We start from the raw sequence: 16255 nt of genomic DNA, 5'->3' as shown, positions 1-16255 counted from the left end.
AGTCATGGAGCTCCTGGAGCAGATCCAGAAAAGGGCTACAACAATGATTGAGGGACTGGATAATTTTTCTGGGGAAAGGCTGAGTGACTGGGGCCTGTTCAACCTCTAAAAAGACAACTGAGAGGGGACCTCTCAATGTTTATCAGTATCTGAAGGGAGGGTATCAGGAGAGTGGATCCAGGCTCTGCTCAGTGGTGCTGAGCAATAGCACAAGAGGCAATGGGCACAGACTGAAACACAGAAGTTCCACTCACACCAGGAAGCATTTCATTACTGTGAAGGTAACAGCACTGGAACAGGCAGCTCAGAGAGGTTGTGGAGTCCCCTTCACTGGAGATACTCAAAAGCTGCCCGGACAGAATCCTAATGTGCTCTGTGGGGTCCTGCTTGAGCCATGGGGTTGGACTAGATGACCCCATCAGTGGTCCTTCCCAGCCTTATTCACCAAGTAGTTCAGTGATTTAAAAATATGACTGGGTCAATGCTTTAAGAAATACTAAAATGGATTTAGCCATGGCACGGTTGGTGCCTTAATTAAATTTCAAAGGCAGACCTTTATTACCAAAGGGTAATACAGAATTCAACGGGCATCAATGCATACTTTAACACGCACTGCAGAAATGACTGTTTCTATTAAATTCGCGTGTGTTGATGAGGCTGCAATCGGTGAATACCGTGTTAGGAACCGCTGGAAGAAACACGCCCGATCAAACTGAAAAGCCTGAGACAAAGAGGGTTCGGGAGAAGATGAGGTAACTTCGGCACAAGGAGCGACTGCGGGGAAAGAGAGCGGGAGACACGCCACGGGTGTCCCAGGTTCCCACAGGAGGGGAGCGGATGCCGATCCCGGGCAGCCGCGCGGGTCGGCGGCGGCGGGGCAGGAGGAGGCGCTTCGGCCGCTTCCCGCACGGCCGCGCTGGGGCCGCCCCGCGCCCGGGGCCCGCGGGCGGGCTCGCACCCGCCTCCCGCGGTGAGGCCGAGGGCGGGCCGGGCCAGCGGCGCAGGAGGGCAAAGGGGCAGAGGCGGAGCGCGCCGGGCCGCCATGGTGCTGCTGGTGGTGATGGGCGTCAGCGGCTCAGGGAAGTAGGTACCGGGCGGGGGGCGGCGCTGCGGCGGTGCCGGGGGATCGGCGCTGCCGGAGCCCGGCGCTGCGGCTGCGGCTCCGGGTGCGTAACCGGCCCTTTGTGCTTCCCCGCAGGACCACGGTCGGGTCGCGGCTGGCAGAGAAGGTAGGAGCGTGTGGGAGCCGCCGCCTGGGAGGCGTGCCGGGGCGAGCAGGCACCTCCCTGCGCCAGGCCGGCGGCCTTCGCCCGGGCTGCTGCTCCCCCAAGCCGGGTTTGGCTGGCGCAGTGTCGCCTGCACCGACTTCGGATCGGTGCCGTGATGCAACAGCTGTTGCTGCTACCAAGCTGCCTCAGTGTTTTGTTGTTTTTTTTGCTAATCATCATGCTGTAAACGGTGATTCATACTGTGGTGCAGGAAGCCTGTAATTTCTTAGGTGTCCTCTTTGTAAATTCTGAAGTCATTGTTACCTCACCTGATTTAGCTGAACAATCCGTAATTAATTTATTTTTTTCTTAGTTGGGATGGAAATTCTACGATGCAGATGATTATCATCCTCTAGAAAATAAGAAGAAAATGGAAAAAGGGATTCCACTAAATGACGAGGTACCTTGAATAAGCCCTGAAAAAACCATCATCCACACATTAATCTCTGTAATTTCATGCACACCTTGTTGAAGTACATTGTGGTTTACTATGTAGACTAGTCCGACTGTAAACACAGGTGTGTGTAAGGTGAGGGAGGCTTCTTGTGTCAAACTGCATAAAAAAGTAGTTCATCAAATGCTTGTGAGCTCACATGCATTATGCTGTTGTTTTAAGATTTGTGAGAAATCTCCCCCTCTACAGTCCACACAGAGAGTTGCAGTTTTGGATGAGAATCATAAACTCTCAGAATATCCTGAGTTGGAAGGGACCTACAAGAAACATGGAGTCCATAGCGTGCCCCTGCACAAGAAAACTCAAAAAATTTGTTATCCTTCTCTAAAATCACTTTTCATGATTTATCACCACTCCTGGTTAACTTGGGAGGTCCCAGGATGACTGGGGGTTGCCAATGTGGCCTGTCTACAAGGAGGATCCAGGGAGCTGCATGCTTGCAAGTCTGGCCTCAGTGTCAGGGAAGGTTGTGGAACAGATTGAGTACACCACATGGAATGTGCAGGACAACCAGAGCATCAGGCCCAGCCAGCAGGGGTTTGGGAAAGGTACCCTTACCTCCTTCCATATCCAACTGAACTAGTGGATGAGGGAAAGGCTGTGGATATAGTCTGCCTGGACTTCAGTAAAGCCTTTGATGCCATTTCCCAAAGCATCCTCCTTGGGAAACTGGCTTCCCATGTCTAGAATGGGTGCACTGTTTGCTGGTTAAAAACTGGCTGGATGGTCAGGCCCAGAGAGTGTTGGTGAATGGAGCTACAGTTGATGGGCAGTCACTAGTGGGTTTCCCCAGGGATCCACATCACAGCCAATCCTGGTTAACATCTTTGTTAATGATACCAAGGGGATTGACTGCATTTAGTAAGTCTGCAGGTGACACCAATTTGGAAGGAAGTGTTGATATGCTGTAGGGTGGGAAGGCTCTGCAGAGAGATTTGAACAGGCTGGATCGATGGACTGAGGCCAATCATGTAAGTTTCAACAAGCTGAAGTGCCAGGTCCTGCCCTTGGGTCACAGTAGCGCCGGGCAGGACTACAGGGATGGGGCAGAGAGGCTGGAAAGCTGTCCAGCAGAAAAGGGCCCGGGAGTGCTGGTTGGCAGTAAGTGAATATGGGCCAACACACACTCAGGTGGCCAAGAAGGCCTATGGCATCCTGGCCTCCATTAGCAACAGTGTGACTAGCAAAACCAGGGCAGTGATCGTCCCCCTGTACCTATACCTCACACTGGTGAGGCCACACCCTGAGTGCTGTGTTCAATTCTGGGACCCCTTAATTCAGGAAGGACATTGAAGTGCTGGAATCAGTCCAGAGAAGGGCAACAAGGCTGGTGAAGGGTCTGGAACACAAGTCCTGTGAGGAGCGGCCGAGGGAGCAGGGGTTGTTTTTAGGCTAGAGAAAAGGAGACTCAGAGAAGACCTTATCATTCTCTACAATTACCAGAAAGGAGGTTGTGGTGAGATGGGAGTCAGCTTATTCTCCCAGGTAACAAGGAATAAGACAAGGGAAAGTGGTCTCAGGTTGTGACAGGGGAGGTTCAAGGTGAATATTACAAAAAATATAATCACTGAAAGAGTGGCTAAGCATTAGAACTGGCTGCTCAGAAAAGTCACCATCCTTAGAAGTGTTTAAAAAAAGAAAAAAAGTAGACACTTAATAGTATAGTTTAATTAGCATGGAGGTTTTCAGTCAAAGGTTGGACTTGATGATTTTGAAGGTCTTTTCCAAGCCTAATGATTCTAGGATTCTGAATTGCAGCATGTGCCTGAGAGTGCTGACCAAATGCTTTGGAACTCTTGTCAGGCTGGTGCTATTACCACTTCCCTGAGGAGGCTGTTCCAGTGCCCAGCCACCCCTGGGGTGGGGCCTTTTTCTAATATCCAACATAAACCTCCCCTGACACAGCTTCAGGCCATTCCCTCACATTCTGTCACTGATCACCACAGAGAACAGATCAGTGCCTGCCCCTCCTCCTCTCCCTCTCAGGAGGAAGTTGTAACTGCAATGAGGTCTGTCCTCTGTCTCCTGTTCCCCAGGCTGAACAGACCAAATGACTTCAGCCACTCCTCATACACCTTCCCCTCAAGGCTCCTCAGCATCCTCAAGGCCCTCCTTTAGATACTCTCTAGTATATTTATATTCTTCTTATACTGTGGTGCCCAAAACTGCACACAGGACTCAAGGTGAGGCCACTGCAGAGCAGACCTGGACAATCCCATCCCTTGACAGGCTGGCAGTGCTTGAAGTACTAGTAACTTAATGGTACAGCTTGAAAAAAGGTATTATTCCATTTGCCATCAATTAGGACAGTGGTTTTACAGTTAAAGCCACTTTTCCTGTACAGAATCGGGAAGAATTAAAAAAGCTCATGTCCACTACTTCTAGAGAAATATATACTTATGAATGTATGTCTCTTTAAACAAAGAATATTAAATATAAAGAATATAAACGAAACAATCCTGGTGAACATATGAAATAAATCTAAAAGTATACAGAGCTTAAGAACAGGGCAAGATGCAGTAATGGTATATTTTTAAAAAGACCTTAAGAATGCAATTAGAATTGAAAAATTTTGCAAAGCTCCTACTTTTTTTTTTTTTTTTTTTTTTTTTTTTTTGCAAGGATTCCACTTTTATTTTTTTCAGTCCCTCAGATCTTTTGGGAGATGTCCTTAGACAATCTAGACAAATATTCAAGATTCTGGTGAAAACCTTGGATCTTTCAGTAGCAATTGGAAGCCTGTATGTTGTCTGTAGCAGCATTGTACACTTGAATGACTAAACCATTCATGTGTGGTGCCCAGCAAGAGGAAAGCATCTTTTCTGAAAAATGAGAGGTGCAAAATTGTGAGGGCCATCTTGAATGCCAAGGGGAAGTTAATGTGTCATGACACCAACAAAACATTGTTGCATTTATTTGTCCATGTTATCATTTGTTGTGCTCACCCAGCAGTAACAGCATTCAGAAATTAAATGGGAGCAGTTTTTAAGTGCTCATTAGGCATGACTGAAGTTTGTGGCAGCTTAACATTTCAGATTTTTAAGATTTTTTTAAGTAAGCATCTTATCAGTCACTCGTGTTTGCCTAAGTAATGGGCAAAAGTTTTGGGAAATTTTGGTTGTGATTACATTTATTTGTGACTGCTACTGAAATAAATATAGTTATTGAAGATAACTAAATTTAGATCTGTCTGTTTCTGGAAGCTTCAGCTTGAATCCAAAACGGGGATGGGGTGTGTGTATGACACTATCAGGGAAAAGAAATAACAATTCTAGCTGTATATTTTAATGGTATAATAGAAGCAAGAGATAAGCTGACTATCCTTCAGAGGTTTACAAGGTGCTTGCTACACTTGCATAACTATTATTTCCATCATATACCTGTAGGGACCTGTAACATAAAAAGTATTATTCCACTGAAAGCTTCTTATTCATAATATGCCTAGCAGTTCATATTAGCCTTCAGGCAGTAGTAGCAAATCTATATATAAAGAAAGATTAAAAACTGAACTTCCTGATGAGTTTAATGCTAATTTTTACCTCTAGTCAAATACCTGAGATGCTAGAAGCAATTGTTTCAAATTAATTTCTGAAGAATTTTTAACTAACTTGTTTTCTTTCTAGGATAGGATTCCTTGGCTTTGCACATTGCATGATATACTAAGGAGGTAAGACAATGTCTAGTTTTAAAAAGTTTTAGCTAAAGACAGAAGTACCAGAAGTGTTTTTCCCCACTGCATTGCAAAGCAGAAATATAAGTGGTAGTGTAAAGAACTTCTGCAAGTACTAAAGTCATTCTATTTTTACTAATCCAAACTGTCATAGTAATTGCTGACGGTGAGCTAATCCCTGAGAAATAAAGTGGAAAATTGTTGCCACTGATTTTTTTTTTCCTACTCTCTGTGTAAAATAATTTCAAGGATCCAATGTATTAAAAAGCCTGGCATTAACTACTTACGAAGAACATAACTACAAAATACACCAATAACAACAGTAAGAAAAAATTCTGTTATTTTGAATAAGATACAGTGTCAAGTTTGTTTGACACTGTTCACTTGCTTGAGTGTACTCTGCTAATTTGCAGATGACACCAAAATGGGAGGAGTAACTGATGCAGAGGAACCTTGAAAGGCTGTAGAAACAGGTTGGTAGGAGCCTTCTAAAAATGCAAAATCCTGCCTCTGGGAAAGAACAACCCCAAGCACTGCTATGGACAGAGGGCCCTCAGCTGAAAAGCAGCAGAAAAGGGCCTGAGGGAGCTGTGATGGACAGCCCCAGTTGGATGTACCCCAGCAATGTGCTCCTCTGGCAAGGCAGGCCAGCAAAATCCTGAATCCCAGGCTATATTAGACCAAGAATTGCCAGCAGGTCAAAGGAGGTGGCCCTCTCTCTTTGCACTGGTGAGGTCACACCAGACTGCTGTGTCAGTTCTGGGCTCCTCATTATGAGAGAGGCATGGACATACTGGAGAGCATCCAACAATGATGAAGGGACTGGAGTATGTCCCAAAAAAGGAAAAGGTTGGGAGGGCAGGGACTGTTTAGGCAAGCTTTACACTTGTTTGTGTGCATTAGGTGAGCATACCTCATTGGAGCACAGGTTAATCCAGAAATTTGTCTGGATTGATATGCTGGATCCATTGCTTTATATTATGTGATAGCTTAATGCCACTGCCCAGCTCTGGAAACTTTGTAAAATCAACTGTATTTTAAAAGAGCCTAATGCCAATGTTTAATTATTAGTTCTTATTAATAGCTGAGGCTGTCACTGATTTACCTAAGTGAGAATGGTAGGTATCAGAAGTTCTTACTTCCCTTTGAACCAAAATCTGACCATAGAATGATATTTAAATAGGTTCATACCTGATTTTAATTTTATTACAGAATATATTTTCTTAGGCAGGAATTTTATTCACTCCTCTTAGAGACAACTAATTCTGGATTTGCTTTTTGGTGGAACAGACACACCCAGAGTTGAATGCTTTATTTTAAGAAGCCTTGTCAGCAGAAAATACATGTGCAAAGCATTCACTGACCTGCAATCTCTTGTTTAATCTGAAGTGAGTATATATGCAATGCTGCCAGTGAGTTGCAGAAAACATAAATTACAGTCGAGTCTGAGACAGTGGCAACATGTATTGAAAATACTGTATTTCAGAACAGTGGTCTGTACTGTTCATCAGCCACTTACCTTTAGAGAGAATAGTACAGTAATTTTATAGATAATGGATAGGTGTTTCTATGGATATTTAGTTCCTATTGTCAACAATTAAGGAAATTATCTTGACACTTCCTTGTGCTAGAATTTAATTTAATTCAGGAAAGAATGGTGGCTAATAGACAAGCTCCGTAAGACTGAGATTTTGCCAGAAGGTCGGCTAGCTTGACCTCACTTTCAAATCACATCTTTACCTGGACTAGAAATTTGGTTTCAAAATCCCATCAAAATTATTCAAATACCTGTCAAATATATTCAAGTATATTCAAATATACTATATATATTCAAATATACAAGTATATTCAAATATACTGTCAAAATGCCACTACTCCTGTGGCTGTCCTTCTTGAGGAGCTAGGGCTTGTCTGCCTTGTTCAGTAGAACTAACAAGCCATTTTTGTAGATGTATAAAGGTTTTTATTTTTGTTTTTTCTTTTCAATAGAGAAGACGCATCTAGACAAGATACAGTTCTGGCCTGTTCTGCACTGAAGAAGATGTACAGGCGTGTGTTAATTAGTGGAGCATCTGCAATCAAAAGCAACCAGCCAGAGCAACCAGGAGAAAACCCAGCACTAAAGATCCTCTTTGTTCATTTGGATGGACCTATGAACATCATTGCTGGCCGCCTGGAGAAGCGGAGAGGTCATTTTATGCCACTTAAACTTCTCAAGTCTCAGTTTGATACTCTAGAGCCACCTAGTGCACCAGAAAACTTCATTACTGTCAGTCTAGAAAAATCTCTCCCAGAAATAGTAGCAGAGATTGAGAGCGCCATTCTTCAGGGTGAGGCTTTGCCAGTGTAATTTTCTGAATGACACATATAGAAATTCCCTGAAGGATAGCTAGGCTATGAGATAGGGTTTTAATTATTAAATTGATTATTAAATCAAACCAGCTTATTTTTAAGAGCTCGTTTACTGCTTGGTTTTTTTATCGTGGCTCTGTAAAAGACATACAAGATATAATTTGCAATAACTGTTAACTTTTTAAGCCCTTCACTCTGTGAAGTTAAAATTCTCAATTTTGTAAGAGCCTGCTTTTGAAAATCCTTGCAAGGGTCACACAGAATAATTTCTTTTCTTAATTTTAATATTTTCTCTGTCAGATACTGAGATGGGCACATCTGCTATTACAAGATTAAATAATTTACAGCTTTGTTAAAAAATAATGTCATTTTCCTAGAAGAGGCAGGAACATGTGTGATAAAGTTCCATACATGACACTATCTCTGTCTCACTGCTGGATTTTCATCAAGTTGTAGATTCTGTGTTTGTATCCTTGTTTACCTCACTAGAGTACTGATGACTTCATAAGAACTTTCCTGATCTCTTACTGAATGCATTGACCACCAAGCTGAAAAATGTTTGAAAGAAAAGGCAGTGGTGGTGATGCAATATAAAAAATTTAACTGAATGGAAAGCTTTAGAAATAAAGCATAAGAAATACTTAGAAATAAAGCTTCAGAAATAAAACATCATACTAGCTCTGAACTTGGAGCTTTCATGTACAAAGCGTATACATTGCAGCTGAGTGTGAGTCAACTAGTGATTTAAGGTAGTGAATGCAAGGTTAATAGACACTTCCTTCTTTTTGAAAACTTAACTCTTTCACAGCTGGACCTTCTTCTTCACTTCCCAATGCTGGTGGGCACCTCAGTGCATGTCAATACAATTGCTTTAAAGCTTTTGATCAAACTATTCCTACTACATATTTTTCTCATCTTTTTTGATGAAGACAAGAAAATTCCAAATACCTAATCAGTCACCTAGCTACCAGAACTTAAGATTGAAGACCTTTTTTACCACCAAGGTGTTTTTCAAAAAGTACTTCATGTCATGTTAGACAAGATATGCCTTTTCAGCTTCATAAAATGAAATTTTCTGTTTTAAGTTTCTGTATGAAAGATTTGAGTCTTGTCCGAATGGAGACATCTCCATGTGCTGTCACACATGGATTATTTTTAGTGCGTCATGCAATTTTTTTTTATTTCTGGAATGATGGATGAACTCCTGTAGAAGAACACCTCATGAAAGCATCTTTAGTGTAATTTTTACCTGGGTAAGTACTTGAAAAATATTAATCATGTTCTCATTATGAATGAAAATAGTAAGGGCTTTGTGGTGTACTAGACAAACTACTGTGCTTAAATTAGTGCAATAAATGGGCTTTATCTTACTGAAAGCAGCAATTTTTAGACACAGAATTGGAATTTTAGGCATTAACCTATCCAGAAATGGTGTTTTCCAGTTTATTTGTGACCTGAAGGGAGAATACCAGGCAATTACTAGTTTTAGTCTGTTGCTGTACACTACGGGGTGCTCTCACCCCAGATCCTGTTTGTTCCAAGAGCCGGGGTGCAAGTTTAAGACACAGAAGCAAAGTTAAGTGCAAGAGGCAGGGTTATCTGTAAGCTTCTTAATACCCTCAAATTTCAGAGACCTCTTCAGACTAAGTGGCTTGTCAGACCTGTACAAATTTTGTAGCTATGAAAATCAGAGACACAGCACCCTCTTGTGGCATCTATGCTGTTAATGAGGTCTTCATCTTTTCCAGTACACCATTTTACAAACACTTGACTAATGTACCCATTATTAAATACAGAATTATGCTTCCTTCTTTCACACACAATAAAGCCAGACCAGGATGCTCTACAGCAGCACCATCCTGTCACACACAGATATGATCAGACCTTTAAATAATTTTTTTTTTAAAAAGGGACATTTTTGAGTACTGAGAAGGCCAGACTGATTTTCAGATCTACTTGTCCGCATTTATAGAACACTCACAAAGTGGCTTCACTGACAAAATTGTACTCAACAGTAAAAAAAAATCTCATTAAGAGAGTTTTATATAAGAAGCTTGGATTTTTGAAGGCTTCTAAACAAAGTAGTATGTTCATACTTACAGGCAGTTCATGCTTCAGATTAGGTCAGGGTATTTCTCAGTCTTTGTTTTTATGTTGGGAATCTTTCCTTCCCTTACCCTTTTAATATATTTGCATCTTGCTTTTACTTAAAAGATACTGCAGAGAAGGTTGTTGTCAATCTAATCGGTTGTCTGGTTGTTACCTGCTATTCTGAAAGACAACAAAGCATTACTTCTGTTCACTTATATTCTGTTCATTACAAATTATTAGATTAAGATGTGAATTATCCCAATATTAACCACATAAAACTACTCTCAGATTTTAATCAAGCTGTGCACGTGTGCAGTGGAAGAAAAAGGTAGCAGAACAATCCCTGCCCAATGACAATCCTACAACATTTCATTTACTTGATTTAGGTTTCATTTGGTTGTTTTTGGGTTTTTTTTTTGTTGTGAGGGTTTATTGTTTTTGTTGTTTTGTTTGAGAGTTTTGTTGTTGCTGTTTTTAAACTAACACCACTATTCTAGGAATGTCATATTCAGGTTAGTTGGACAGGCTATTAATATTATCTGGATGCAAGTATTTTGATATGTATTTAGCAAATGCAGCAAAAACTGAGGAGGAAACACCTGGAGTTTGAAATTGCTTACTCTGTCTCTAAACACAAATTATCTATGCAAGGTACATGCACTATACATCCTCATAAATTTATGCTAAGCACAGTTAGTAACATGATGTGTAAATAATGCACCTACTACAGCATAAACATTTTTCAGTGAGGAAATAAAAATGAGGAAATAAAAATGAAATGCGCTATCCCAAACTGCACAAGTTCCTTTGCACAGGCAAAGTAACAGACTAGCTGCCTGCCACCTCAACTATAAATTGATATGTGTTGTGGGTTTTTTTTATTAATAATTATTTTGTTACGCCAGGTTGTGGTATTTGGGGGGGGGGGGGGGGGTGGCTACAGGGGTGGCTTCTGTGAGAATCTGCTGGAAGCCACCCCCACCCCCTGTTGAAACAATCCCAGCTGGCTCCCAGACAGACATGCTGCTGGCCAAGGCTGGGCCAATCAGAAATGGTGATAACGCTCCTGTGGTAACAGATTTCTAAGAACAGGGGAGAAAAAATGTGATTGCGCAGATGTAACTGCAGCCAGCAAAGAATGGGGTGAGAACACGTGAGAGGAACAGCTCTGTAGGCACCAAGGTCAGTGCAGAAGGAGGGGGAGGAGGTGCTCCAAGCACCAGAGCTGAGATTCCCCCACAGCCCCTGGTACAGCCCATGGTGAGGCAGCTGTGCCCCTGCAGCCCAGGGAGGTCCATGGGGATGCAGAGATCCACCTGCAGCCCATGGAGGAGACACACGCTGGAATAGGTGGATGCCTGAGAGGAGGCTGTGACCCCATGGGAAGCCTGTGCTGGAGCAGGGTCGTGGCAGGGAACTGCAGACCGGTGGAGAGGAGCCCATGCTGGAGCAGGCTTCCTGTAGGATGTGACCCTGTGGGGGACACACTAGAGCAGCCTGTCCTTGGAAGGACTGCGCCCCATGAACAGTGATCTATGTTGCAGTAGTTCGTGGAGAGCTGTTGCCCACAAGCTGGACTGAGATGGAGAACTGTCACCCACGGGAGGGACCCCACAGTGGAGCAGGGGAACAACTCTCCCTAAGCAGCAGCAGAAAAAACTTGTAATGAACTAACCATAATCCCCATTCCCTGTCTCCCTGCACTGCTGGAGGGTAGGAGGTAAAGCTAGGGAGGGAGGAGTAGGGTCTATTTTTACTCCCCATTATCCTGCTCTGATTTTGTTACTAATAAGTTCAGCTAAAATCTCTAATTCCAGGCTGTTTTTCCCATGACAGTATATGATGAGCAATCTCTCCCAGTCCTCATCTCTACTCATAAACCCTTTTTTATATATTCTCTCTCCTGTCCAGCTGCGTAAGGGAGGTATACAGTGACTTTGGTGGGTGCCTGGCATCCAGCCAGGGTCAGCTCAGCTCATGCAGTCACTGAACCAAAAAGATAATTAGGCAGACCACATCCTTTAAAAAACTAGCCATCTTCCAGTCATATTCCCAATAGTAAATGCATGCATTTTGAGTATTTTAAATTATATCTGTCAGTTCAGATATCATAACTTCTAGATTTTTTGCTTTGGCATCAAATGATGGCAACTTTTTCTAGCAGGGGTTTGATGATCAGGCAAGGCAGTTTTGCAGACAATCCTGTCAGGTCACTTGGTCCACAGCAAAGGAAAAGAAGAAAGCAGGAAAATGAAGAGACCTTTAGGCACACATGCCCTCTGACCCAAAATGCAAGCTGCAGATTTCAAATACAAGTTATCTAAGTGCTCATCTGAAAAAAGAAGTAGGTAACTCTGAAGAGAGAATTTTAGAGAGATGGATAAAGGGATGAGGGGTAGAAGTGGGATGGGGTGAACAAAGAGAAACATTCTAACATAATCTAAAACCAGTAAATGCGGCTTTTCTCTCACCATTAAAGATGAAATAAAAGGTCTATCCTATCTATAAAGCTTGTTCTGCTTGCTACATTTTCTGACAAAATGAAAATTCCTAATAAAAAACAGCTCAGTGTTTTTACCACTAGTTACCAGAAAACTAGTTTGACAGTAATTACTGATAAATATTGATTCTTCTTCATTAAGAGAGCTTAGCTGAAGGCTCTATATAGATTATAGGTCAAACTTCATCTCTTGCTGAATTGCAATGAAATTTTACTTCAAATGCATTGTCTCTTAGTTTGTAACATGCAACTGAAATGCTTAAAAATGGTGAGATGAATGGTGTCTCAACAAAATATTCGTGCTGGTTAGATTCACTGATTTAGTGTCTTGGTAAAAACTGTTCCGTTCCCCACATCACCTTTGCCCTTCCATCTGACAGACTTTTTGGATGTCATGGACTGTATTCTCAAAAAGATCTGCCTGTTGAATGATGAGGGAGTCTCAACTTTTTTTAATGCAAGGTCCAAGTAAGGCACACTTAAGTTGAATTAGTTTCTCTGGAGATCCTAATAGTCACTGTGAAAGTAACTGTAAAAAAGTTAGAGATTATTCTACAGAAACTACTTGCTCTCTATCCTTTCTTATCAGAGGGTCCTGTAACCTCCCTCTACCTGAAGGTCAGAATAAAATGATGAACAAAGGCAAGTCCTTGCCTGGGACAACAGACAAGACACCTCCTTGCCCATCTCACCCTCCCTTTAGGTGCCTCTCTGTACAGTAGTTACAGATAAGGAAAGTCATGCAATGGATGATAAGGATGAAGGTCCTTCTCCACTGAAGATGTTATCAAGGCCAGACAGGCCTACAGCTCACAATAACATCAGTTCCATGAAGAAGAAAATAATAGTTGTAGTGGTAGATGGTTCCTTTCAAAGGGGAAGGTCCAATATGCTGGAAGGATATTCCCCTCAAGGAAGTTTACTGCACTCCTGGAGTCAAGGTTAATGATGTGACCAGGAAGTTTCCCAGCCTGGTTCAGTGCTCAGACTACTACCAATTGCTGATCCTCCATGAAAGTGGTGATGAAGTCACAACATGTAATCAGTCCAAAGGCCATGAAAAGAGACCTCAAGGCCTTGGGACAATTGGTAAGGGAATCATGGGCATAGGTTATTTTTTCCTCCCATTCTTCCATATGGAGGTAGTGACTGGAAGAAACAGATGGATCGAGTCGATTAATGTATGGCTCTGAAGCTCATGTCACTGCCAAAATTTTGGGTTGTTTGACAATGGGATAGCTAAGGTAACACATTCTTGCTTGTATCAGATGGGGTCAGAAGCATCAACTCTCTCAAAAGGAGAAGAGGGTCTTTGGTCAAGGGTTAGCAGGAATCACCAATACAGCTTTTAACAATTTATGACTGGGAAGAGGGAGGTTACCATCCTATTTAACAATGATAAGGTGTGGGATGATTTGCCATCCTATTTATATCAGTTAAGTGCTGGCCAGAGCCAGCAAGAGACACCCAGAGTCTAGAGAGGGACTGCAGGTCAGTAGTACACCTGGAAGATAGCACAAGGGATTCCAGCCACTCCAGAGATAAAGTGATTTTCACTGGAGGGGTGGGCTAACTTAAATGCCTCTATGCTAACACATCCAGCATCCAGGGAATAAAGGAGACAAATGCATGCCTGCAGGTCTGTGATCTTACTGGCATGATGAAAACATGGTGGAAACTCCCATGACTGGAATGTTAGAATGGAAGGATACAGTCTCTTCAGGAAGGGCAGGCAGGGGAGACAAAGTAGAGATGTCAACCTCTCTGTCTGTGACCATCTGCATGGAGCCCCTCCTGGAATAGATGAGGAGCTAATTTACAGCTTATGGGTGAGGATTAAAGGGAGGACAAGCACAGGTAAGTTTAGAGTGGAGGCCTGCTACAGGCCACCTGACCAGGAAGACCTAGCCTCTGAAGCCCTCCATAAGCAGAGTAGAAAAGCCTCACATTCACAAGCCCTGATCCTCATGGGGGATTCCAACCACCACAACAGCAATTTGGAGGACCAGGCAAAAGCAACTTACATATATTTTGGCCCAAACACTCTGACTGTTACAACAGGAGAATGTTGATTGGATTGAGAGGGTCCTGCAGAGGTGGGCCAGTCGGTGCTGTTCTGAGCCAACTTCTTTTTCCTTCCTAAGTTGTTAAGCTTGAAAGTCTGCCTTAAGACTCATTCTTAGTGCACCTGAAGGTTTAACCTTCAACAGAAGGGTTAAATTACAGACACCTCACTAGAAGTTACTCCAGGACATCACAGTCTGCTAACTCCCTCATTTCCTGGAGAGCTCTAAATAACTCAGTATGCACATATGAACACTACAGCATGAATGGCACACAATATTTTACATGAGAGGCATTTACCAGGTAAACCATAAAAGGAAGGGGATTGGTCCCCAGCATTCTCTCAGCTGACCCCAGATCCAGAGCACCCACAGCAGCAGGACCAATGCAGGATCTAAGGACTGACTTTTCTTCTTCCTCTCTTTTCCATAGATTCTCTCCTGTTTTATCCCAGCAGTTATATTCCACTTTACTCACTTACTGAACACCTGAAGTTTATTGTGAGATTTGGGAACTAATTTGAAAGTTTGTTGTAGAAGTTGGACCTTGTTAGCCAACCCTTGTACAGATAAATTAGAGAAATTAGTGGGCTAATTTCTGGAATAAGGCTACCATATAGATATGCGGACCTTGTCTAGACAGATGAAAACTTACAAGAAACATCACACACACTTCCAGGTTATGACAGCCTGTTGGAGGCTCAGGACAGTAGAGCACACGTATTCCAGGGGGTTCACTAATGACAACTGCCTCCTCCAACTCAAAGGAGCCAAAGAGGAAAGGTGCTAGGCTGGATCTTGTTCTCAGCAACAAGAAGCTGGTGGGGAATGTGAAGCCCAAGGGCATGTTGGGCTGCAGTGACCATAAAACAGTGGAGTCTGAGATCTTTGGGGAAACGAGGAGAGTGAGAAGCAATATGACTATGCTGGACTTCAGGAGAGCTGAAGTTGGCCTCTTGGGAGGATCTCCTTGGCAGAAATACCATGGGACAGAGCCCTGAGCATAGAGGGCTGAATGACACTTAAGGATTGTTTCCTCAAGATTTATGCATGAGGAGGAAACTAGAAGAGAATGTCAGGAGGCCTGTACAGATGAGCAAGGAGCCCCTGGACAAATTTAAAACACAAACAGGTAGCTTACATAGCTTGGAAAGAGGGAAAAGTAGCCGCAGAGTAATATCAAGAAACAGTCCAAAGATCCAGGGAGATGAAATTGTTGTTGTTGTTATTATTAGTATAATGAGAGGAAGAGAGAGGAGTAAAACACAAGAGAAACAAATGATGCACAGTACAGTGGTTCAGCACCCACTGACTGTTCCCTTCACTGGCAAGTGTTACAGCCACACTGCCCAAGTTGCAGAAGGTAAAAGCAGAGAGATGGTCAGGAAAGCTAAAGCATCTGGCCAAGAACACCAAGGGTAACAAAAATCTTCTTTAAGAACATTAGCAGTAAAAGACTAGGGAAAATGTGGCTCCTTTCAGAAGGGATCTGGAAGACCTGGTTATGTAGGACATTGAGAATGCTGAGGTACTCAATGACTTTTTTGCCTGTCTTCACCAGCAAGTACTCCACGCCCAAGCCACAGAAGGTGAGAACAGAGACTGGGAAAATGAACTGCCCTGTGCAGGTTTGAGAACATCAAAGGAACCTGAAGATGCACAAATCCATTAAACTGGCACAAAAGAGCAATAAAAAGCAGATTCATTTCAACTTCTGTTCTGCTATCCCAAATTAATCTAAGCTGGAAGTCTTCAACATCATCCATCTCTTACTCTCCTCCCTCCACCTCACATTGCAGGAGTTGTTTACTAGTTTTAGTGCAGAGCTGGTAAGTACTGCCAGAGCTTGAGCTCACT

General features: G+C 42.8%; 1 protein-coding gene across 2 annotated transcripts; it reads left to right on the top strand.

The window, feature by feature from the left end:
• Positions 1 to 925: 925 nt before the first annotated feature.
• IDNK (IDNK gluconokinase) lies at positions 926 to 8416 on the top strand. Of its 2 annotated transcripts, XM_058865024.1 has the most exons (5): positions 926 to 1083; positions 1199 to 1229; positions 1582 to 1668; positions 5346 to 5389; positions 7382 to 8416. In XM_058865024.1, exons 1-5 carry the CDS (start codon positions 1043 to 1045, stop codon positions 7740 to 7742), a joined length of 564 nt encoding a protein of 187 aa, XP_058721007.1. In that variant the 5' UTR covers positions 926 to 1042; the 3' UTR covers positions 7743 to 8416. The 2 variants fall into 2 exon arrangements, with proteins under 2 accessions (XP_058721007.1, XP_058721008.1); XM_058865025.1 differs by lacking the exon at positions 1199 to 1229 and having other exon boundaries at positions 929 to 1083.
• The last annotated feature ends 7839 nt before the right edge of the window (positions 8417 to 16255 follow it).

Source organism: Poecile atricapillus, chromosome Z, assembly GCF_030490865.1.
Source record: "Poecile atricapillus isolate bPoeAtr1 chromosome Z, bPoeAtr1.hap1, whole genome shotgun sequence".
NCBI classification, from domain to species: domain Eukaryota; kingdom Metazoa; phylum Chordata; class Aves; order Passeriformes; family Paridae; genus Poecile; species Poecile atricapillus.
Note: the sequence above shows the minus strand (reverse complement) of the source record. Positions and strands in the feature narration are given on the sequence as shown.